This window comes from Gracilinanus agilis, unplaced genomic scaffold, assembly GCF_016433145.1.
Source record: "Gracilinanus agilis isolate LMUSP501 unplaced genomic scaffold, AgileGrace unplaced_scaffold39456, whole genome shotgun sequence".
NCBI classification, from domain to species: domain Eukaryota; kingdom Metazoa; phylum Chordata; class Mammalia; order Didelphimorphia; family Didelphidae; genus Gracilinanus; species Gracilinanus agilis.
In genome coordinates, this window is record NW_025372974.1 from 1 (window position 1) to 9,701 (window position 9,701).

A 9,701-nucleotide genomic window follows, 5' to 3' on the forward strand; every position below is an offset into this window, starting at 1 on the left:
CATATATATATATTACTATATACTCATAGTCTCTAAGCCACTAAGAGGAAAAAACTTTAAAATGGTAGAAACCTTCTAAGAGGAAGTAAAATTATTTGGGAACTAGATGAAGTGTGTATGTGTATGTGTGAGTGTGTGTGTGTGTGTGTGTGTATATACACATATATACAAATATACATAGATCCACAGATATACATTACTCTATTGTACTCCTGCATTAGAGAGAATAAACTTAAATTTTAATATTTTTGTTCATCTGTAAAAATCAGTTCCATTTTCCATTAAGTATAAAAGAATAAATGGCAAGTGAGCAATGGACTATTTTTATCTGAACTTAAGTAAAAAAATAAGATGATAATGATATTGATGATGATAATAGTAATTTTGGATTTGTTGAATGTAATATTGATATGTTTAGATGAAGCATAGGAAATGGCTAATAAAAAAGGCATGGATTCCAAAGACTCTACCACTACCCAAACTTTATCAACAATATGGTGAAAAATAATCATTAATCAAATGGCTGAATATTGCAGATTTGTTTTTAGAAAAGAGGAATTTATCATAACAATTGAAGACCTTGTTATTGCCACCAGGAAGCTTTAAAAAGATTAAGGAATATGGATTTATTGATCAATATAAACTAGGCAACAAACAATTTAGCATCTTCTAGATACCTGGAAAAGACACAATTAAGTAGCTAGAACTAATATACTACACTAGCTACTTACTATCCTTTATAAACTAACCTGGTACAGCATCAATCCAAAAAATTTAAATCAATGTTTGTGATAGATTTCACCTGAATAATTTTAATTTATAAACTATGTAAATAGAAAGTTTTCAAAGATTTCAAGGAAGAAATTAACGCCAAATAGGAAGGTGAAGAAAATGCTATCCCTGTCATCCTGTGTTCTAATATAAGATGTTTTCAGTGAGTCTAGAAAAGAGAAACAACATCCCAATACTCATTCATTTACAAAAGAGGCAACTTCTCCAATTTGTACAACAGGGATGTTTTATATAAAAGAATGATAGCAGGGTAGGGAATAAGATAAGAGAGATAATAGTTACATATTTTATTGCTCTTTAAAGTTTACAAAGCCCTTTATATACATGTTACCCTGTGAGGCAGGTAGTATAGGTATAATACATATCAGAAAAAGTATAAGTCAATATTGTCTGATTGTAGGAAACATACCTCTCCTCTCAGACTAACAAACAGAATCAGACTATATATATCCTTTGTTATAAGCAGATTAAATATGTGAAAGTCTGCTTTATGCAAAATAAATTTTCCCAAATTATCTATGAGCGTTCTTTTCAAATAGAGATCTTGCTAATCGATAAAATCTAGCCTTCGGCTTAATTTCATCTAGTTGACTGAATTAATGGTATGACATATACCAAGAAATGATGTCATTCTATTATGTCCAGATGGTGAAAATTCAATATACTTTTAGAAAGTGACTTGCAACAATCATATAAAAGACTCCCAGGATAAGTAGAATTTAGAACTTAAGCAATTTTTTTTCCTTTACAAAATGAGATGCCTACTTCACTCTCTAAAGATATGAGATTTCATTCATTGGAAAAAAAGAGAAAGAAAATGTTAAAATACTTGTGCTTCCACAATTTAAAGAACAATAACAACTCCTAGTTATTTTAGCTATTTTAAAAAATAAAATTTACAGGTTTGTTTCAATCATATTTTTTAGTCTGTAGGTCTAGAGCACAGTAGGTACTTAATAAGTATGTGCTAATTACCCAAGAGTGGTTTTAATAAATAAGTTAAATTTTTGTCTTGGAGAGATTTGGAAAACAAATTAGACATCTGTCTTCCCTTTCCCTTTCTATCTCTCCTACCTCGCTGTTGTTTTTCCTTAACAAGTTATAATTTGGGTTAAATTTGTTGTTCTTATGGAATAGTATAATGTTTACTCTCTGAAAAATGGAAGGTAGCATGGTAATAGTGGCAAGAATACTAAATCAAGAATCAGAAGACCTGAGTTTTAATTCCAACTCTGCTTTTAACTAGCTATGTAACAAAAACCATGTGTTACAACATCTATACATCAAGGGGTGGGATATACTAGATTCCTAAGGCCTTGTCAAATTCTAAAGCCCAATTTGTAGTAAGTACCTTTCTTTAACAAATAAGTTTTTTAAAATTTACATGACTCAATTTATAATGAGTCAGAATCCTACCTAGATAAGGAAAAAAAGTTATTCAGCTTTCCTATAAATAGAAAGCTCTTCTAGTTCATTTAAATTATTAATCAATGTACAAAGTAACTCTTGTATAAAATGATGTTATTTGCAAAGGTTTTGACTTTCACAGTTCCTCTTAACTGTTCAACAATTTTCAAATAAGGCTCAACAGATTAATGCCTCAAAAAAATCAAAATAATTTTCAGTTATAGATTTACTCTAAATGATACACAAAAGAAACTTTTAAACAATAACCATTTGATTTCGAAATTGCCTCTTATGCCTTTCAAACTATTTATTTCTGGTATACTCACCGTAATGCCTGGACAAGATTAAGATCAGTGAATTCATGCAATTCCACAAAAGCATGAAGGACTTGGATATTAAACTCATCTCTAACAAGAGTATTTAAAAAAAAGAGAGAGAAGAGGAGGAAAATTAAAAGGCACAAATCATGATATCACAAGATAAAATTCATCTCAGCTTCCCATCATCCCTTGGAGGCAAAAATCCCTTTTTAATGGATATTCTCAGAGATGAACTCTCATTGGATCAGAAACTAAGTTGTTGCCTTAGAATTTCCACACCTTGGAGAAGAAAAATGAGATTTTTCCTTTTAAGATTCTCTATATTTAATACATTTTGTTACTTATGATATGATATTTTAGAATCTCAGCTGAGCCAGGTACTTTGGAGATCATATAGTCCCACAGGCAGGTTCAAGAACAAGGCTCCCAGTTCTTAAGTCTCAACTGCCTTAAAATTTTTGAGAAAATTAGAAAATTATAGTTTGGAAAGGGAGATGTTTCATTGCGCAGCTCTTTACCAATCTTTTCTACCTCCTCCAGATCCAGGGCTATATACCTTTCACCCAGGTAGTCTCCAATAGCGGTTTTGTTGAGCCCTTCACCTTTGTACAGGAACTGTGCAATATCATCACAAGTGTTCTTCAATAGGTCATTCTCTATTAAAAATTGGATCCCCTACAATATCACAAGAAAGATGTCAGTAATTCTAATAAGGTTTAAATACATTCTCTCACTTGAGGCTCATAACAATCTCTAAGGAAGTCACAATAGGTATTTTCCAAGGGTTACAAAGCTAGCAATCATCAGAAGAATAAATTTAAAGGACTCTCCTTACTCCAAGATGAATACTTGTACTATCCCACATTGTCTCTCAATCAATACATTAATAGGAAAAAAGGACAGAAGAGGAAGCAAGTGTGACTAAGCTGAATTTATAGAAATTCAATAAATATTCCCTAATTGAAAAAATTACATGATCATATGTTATCAAAGTTCTCCATCAGATGGTAGGCATAATACTAAAGGGATGACGATGATATGAATTTATATAAGATCACTAGAAATCAAAAAGCTTAAGAGGATACTTTTGGTCCTTGTCTAAGGTCATGCCTGAAAGACTTTATCCAAAGTACTAAGAGCCAAGAGTGCCTCCAATTTCTCTTACCTTTTTAGGATCCATATTGAACTTTTTCCTGCCCATGGCTACCTGTTTGCTCCTCTGCATGTTTTTCCTATAAAATAATCATCACAATAATTTATTATGTAATTTATCTAAGTAACTGGGAGAGTAATTATTCAAAAGTTCATGAAAATGAATGTATACTCAAAGTACCTGGAGAAAATTAATTTAAGCACATAAGAAACTAAGGTAAAATTTGGTTTCAAAATATTAACAACAAATTCAATGGTGGTGAACATTCAAATTGTCATTTTTACATTTGGTTAATGCCATAGAAATCTCAAATTTTGCAGGGTATTTGGAAATTTGGGTATACAACTTATTTTCTTCTAGAAATTGGTCTAAGTTGGTTTGACCAGGGCTTTTTTATTCCCCAGTAAAAACGTGTATACTTAATTTGGAATAATGTAATATAGACATAACTCAGACTATTTAGAGGGAACACAGGAAATGTAGAATTAAAATGTAGAACTTAGATCCATTCCATGATGTTTCTAAAATGAATTCTGTGGTCTTATAAAATGTATATGGATAAAGACTAGAAATTCTAAAAATGGTTTTTAATGTAAATTATGATGGAAATTCAAGTGTGTTGGGTTTTTAATTATTAATTCATGTATGTGCTTCTCATAACCCAATATTTAATGTATGTTTGAAAAGGTTCTAAATAAAATGTAGAATAAAAAAGCTGAGGGCAAATAACAGAACTTTAGGGATGGAAGATATTGTAGAGATAATCACTTATTTTACAAATAAAGAAAGTGAGGGTCTAGTGGAAAAAACAGAACCCACATATCCTGATTACCAGGTCTGCAATAAAATAATCTTTCCATTATCCATAAAAGAAATAATGAGTCATAATTGATTTAATCAATTTAGAAAGACTAAACTAGACTGTTTGATGGTCCAATATATGTCATTCTGTCTCTTTATTCAAGGGCTTTTCCAAAGATGGCCCTTGCCTTACACCTAATCCCACTTCCCTTCTACCTCACAAAATCTCTGGTTTCCTTCTAAGCTCAGGTAAAGTACCATTTTCTATAGAAAGCCTATCTGATCCTTTCAATTGCTACAGTTCCTGGTCTAGTTTTCTTCATAAGGATGTTTTAAATGTCTCTTTTTTAGTTGAACACCCATCTTTTTCAATAATGGTTAGGTTCAGGTTGTCAAAATGTATTATCTATAGCAGTGGTTCCCAAACTTTTTTGGCCTACCGCCGGCTTTCCAGAAAAAATATTATTTAGCCCCCTAAAAATTTTAATAGCAATTAATAGGAAAGATAAATGCACCTGTGGCCATCACCCCACCTCTGGATCGCTGCTGCACCCACCAGGGGGTGGTAGCGCCCCCTTTGGGAATCACTGATCTATAGGAATATTTGAAATCCTTCATTTTATTGAATGATTATATCTTTTCATTAATAGGCTTACGTTTTCAGTATGTCACCTTAAATTGCATCCTGAGCTTCTTTGTTCTTTAGAACACATTATTTCTTTCCTTCTTATGGTTTATTGTAGGTGCAGAATAATCTTGAATAATAAATAGTCAAATTTCCTTTTTTTAAAAATATTCCTTTCCTTTCATCTTCTGGCCACTTGAAGAATTTGTTGTTTGTCATTGGAATATTTAAGTTTAACTACTGTATCTTAAAGTTACCAATGTATTTTCCTTTTTTTTTCCCTCCTAGAAATAATCTGTGCATCCTTTCCATTGGTATTTAATTTTGTATTCAGAAGTTCAGGGCAGTTTTCATGTATTGTTTCTTGCATTATGATATTCACATTTTTGGACTAATTAAATTCTTCTGGAAGGCCTATAATTCTTAAGATTTCTCTATGCTGCCTGTCTTTAAAAACAATATGCCTTGCATGTACAGGGATCATGTTTACTCTTACCATGATTGTTTTGTGCACCAGTTCTTTCAAATTATCCTTTACTTCTGGATATTTTTATTTTAAACCAGGAGGATTGTTTTTTGGTTCTTTGATAAAGTTCACAGATGCAATTTTTTTAATTCTGCTGATTATTTCTGCACTTCAGGCCAATTATATGACTTTCTTATTAACTTGATAATCTTAATACCCATAGTGGTGAAAGATACTCTTAAATTTAGGGCAGAAATTAGTAAATAGTCTTTTGCTTTACATTGATTTACTTGTTTTTATTCTATACCACTTGGGATATAGGCTGAAATCAGATTTCACTAGCCTCTATCCGAAATGACTTCTGAGAAGATAGAATTGTCAGTCCCCTTTTCTGAAAATCTATAGGTGTGGCATACACAAGCTAATATTGGTTTTAAATATTTTCTGTGCACTACATACAACTTTTGCAACCTGGAACTCTAGTTGCATAGTCTAATTGCCTATGTGTTTTGGGGAGACAAGATGGCAGAGTAAAGGCAGGGATAGACCTGAGCTCTCCAAAATTCTCTCCAAATACTTTAAAAATAATTCCTCAAAATGAATTTTGGAGTGGTAGAACCAACAAAAAGATAGAGTGAAATAATTTTCTAGACCAATTCAACTTTGGCTACATGAGAGTTAGAGCCCTAATCACAGTTCCAGGGTGGAAAAAAATAGTTGTGGTCACTCACAGACAAGAGTAGAGGCCAGGAGAAGAGTAACGATACTGCTACTTACATCACATCACCTTGGCTTTTTTTTTTAATATATTATAGATCCCAGTACTGGCTCTGAAAATAGTAGCATGAAAATCTGAAGCTTAGAAGTGCCCTATCCACAATGAAATCACAACCTTTTTACAACCACAATTTTAACATGAAGTTAAAAGTCAAGAAATGGGCTGGGGCCAAAAATGAGCAAGCAACAAAAAAATGAACCTGACCATAGGAAGCTACTATTGTGACAAGAAAGATCAAAATACAAACTCAGAAGAAGAAAACAGTCAAAATAGCTCCACCTAAAGCTTCACAGAAAAATGGTAAATTGGTTTCAGGTCCAAAAAGAGAGGTGGAGGAAAAATTGGAAAAAGAAATGATAGTAGTATAAGAAAATAATGAAAAAGAGTAAATATCTTGGTAAAGGAAGCACAAAAAAAAGACTGAAGGAAAAAACATCATTAAAAAAAAAGAACAGGCCAAATGGTAAAAGAGGCAAAAAAACAAACAAACAAACAAACAAAAACCACCAACCTACTGAAGAGAACTCCATAAAAAAGCAGAATTGACCAAAGGAGATATATAAGCTCGCAGAAGAAAACAATTCCTTAAAAATTTGAATTGGGCAAATGGAAGACAGCAAGAAACCATAAAACAGAATCAAAAATTAAAAAAAAACAAACAAACAAGAAAATGTGAAATACCTTATTAGAAAAACAATTGACCTGGAAAATAGATTGTGGAGAGATCATTTAAAGATTATTAAAGTAAATGAAAACCAAGATCAATAAAAAGAGCCTAAAAATCATATTTTAACACAAAGAAAACTTTCCTGATGTCCTAGAACAAGAGGGTAAAAAAGAAATTGAACGAATCCATTGATCATCTTTTGAAAGAGATCCAAAAATGAAAATTACTAGGAATATAGCCAAATATTATCGCACCAAGGTCAAAAAGAAAATATTCTAAGACAGAAAGAAATAATTTAAATATCATTAATCCACATTTAGGATAACATAAGATTTAGCAGCTTCCACTTTAAAGGATGAGAGGGCTTGAAACATGGCATCCCAGAGGGAAAAGGATTATAATCAAGAATAATTACCCATCAAAACTGAGTATAAATCTTCAAGGGAAAAACGAATTTAAAAAAAAACCCTTACCTCCTGTCTTAGAATCAATACTGTGTATTGGTTCCAAAGCAGAAGTGTGGTAAGGGCAAGGCAATGGGGGTTAAGTGACTTGCCCAGAGTCACACAGCCAGGAAGTATCCGAGGCCAGATTTAAACCTAGCACCTTCCATCTCTAGGGCTGGCTCTCAATCCACTGAGCCATTCAGCTGCCCCTGAAAAATGAATATTTAATGAAATAGAGGGCTTTCAAACATTCCTGATAAAAAAGACTAGAGCTAAACAGAAAATGTGACTTTCAAATACATAATCAAAGGAAGAATAAAAGTTAAATGATTTGATAAGATTAAAATGTTTACATTCCTACACGGGAAGATAATAACATGAACTACTAAGAACTTTGTCATTATTGGGGCAGTTAAAAGGAGTATACATAGATAGAAAGCATGTTGTATGAGGTGATTATGATGGGATGATAGCTAAAAACATTAAATTAAGGGGTGAAAAAGAGGGACTCACTGAGATAAAACAGAAGGGAAAAGTAGAAAGGGGTAAATTATCTCATATAAAAGATGCAGACTTCTATAGTATAGTAAAGGGAAAGATGCAGGGGAGCAACACTTAAACTTTACTGTTAACAGAGCTATCTCAAAGATGAAATAACAAATACACTCAATTGTATATAAAATCCTATTTACCCCAGAGGGAAGCAGTAAGGGAAGGGGGAAAGAGAAGAAAAAGGGTGACAGAAAAGGAGTGTGGATTGGGGGAGTTTAGAAGCAAAACATTTTTGAGTAAGGATAGATGAAAGGAGAGAGAAGGCTAAACACAGGGGAAAATAGGACAAAAACTGCTATATAGACCAACATTTACACCATATACCAAAATAAGATCAAAGTGGGGACATGATTTAGACATAAAAGGTGATAACAAAAGCAGATTAGAGGAATATGGAAAGGTTTACCTGTCAATTTATGGATAAGGGAAGAACTTATAACCAAGAGATAGCATTACAGAATTTAAAATGGATAATTTTGACTATGTTAAAAGTATCCAATGTAGTCAAGATTAGTAGCAAAGCAAAAAAACTGGGAATTTTTTAATAACAAGTTTCTCTGATAAAGATCTCATTTCTCAAATTTATGATGTTATGGGGATAATTTGAGGAAAGGTGTTTGGGATAAGAGAATTGAAAAGGAGGATGATTGGAGACTTGGTAAGTGGGTAATCTCGGTTACAGGTAGGCTGGGATTAAAGGAGATTCAAGGTATAATAGGACTGAAGTCAGGAGTATAACACAGAAGGGAAACAGAGATCTTCTTGAGAGAAAGAAGTTAAACTAAACAGGCTAACACAGCAGGCTTACAGACTGGGACTTAGACTCAAACACAAGCTGAGGGAAATAGACTAGACTGAAATTAACAAACAGGCTTTTGTTAATTTCACAGGAAGGGACCTATTTTGAAGTAACACCTTCCTTCAAGATGGATGCCCCAGCTTCCCTCTAAACCCAGAGTATGTTTTCTCTTTCCTTCTTCTTCCCTCTTGTTAGCTAACAGACAAATTACATTAAATAGGACTATTGAAACACAAAGGATTTATTTATTTGAAGGATGTTGTTAGGAAGGTGGATTAAAGGAAAGCCCTATCAGTTATCTCAGGAACCTCAGGTGGGGGAAGGGAAGTAAAGATGGAATCTGAGCAAGGACCTGCCTTACTCAGTTTTACAAAATGCTATCTAAAGGGAATAAAGATGATTTGATTAAATTATAAATAATGCTGTCAATTAGATAACTCTTCACAGATTTAACTCCTCTCTAATTTCTCTCCTTATAAACTCCACAGCCACTAAGGTAAGGGAGGGAAGGCAGGGTGGTATTGGGAAAGGAAGATATAAAGGATTTATCTAAAATAATAATTTCTTAAGTAAATCTATCAATGCTAGGCTAAATTTCAATATTGAAGCTAGATAATCTAAGAGCTCGCTCATTGACTTCCTCCCTCCACGGAAGATCCAGTCAACTGCCTCTCCTCAAGATTCTAAAACCTCTCACAGCTTTTTGGAACTCAGCCAAAGCTAGAAAAAACTATAACCCCCAATTCTGTATACTACAATAGAGAATTTAGTCAAATTTATAAGAATTTAAGACTTCTTTAATTGAGAAATAATCAAATAATAAGATCAAGTAGTTTTCAGAAGTTGGAATCAAAGTCTCTCTCTCTCTCTCTCTCTCTCTCTCTCTCTATATATA

General features: G+C 32.8%; 1 protein-coding gene across 1 annotated transcript; it reads right to left on the minus strand.

The window, feature by feature from the left end:
• Positions 1-2,525: 2,525 nt before the first annotated feature.
• On the minus strand, positions 2,526-3,747 carry LOC123255115 (cytohesin-1-like; the record flags this gene model as incomplete). Its single annotated transcript, XM_044683969.1, has 3 exons — positions 3,685-3,747; positions 3,076-3,194; positions 2,526-2,606 (listed from the first exon to the last, which is right to left on the minus strand). Coding segments are annotated over exons 1-3 (260 nt in total), but the record flags the coding sequence as incomplete, so codon positions are not given.
• Positions 3,748-9,701: the final 5,954 nt, after the last annotated feature.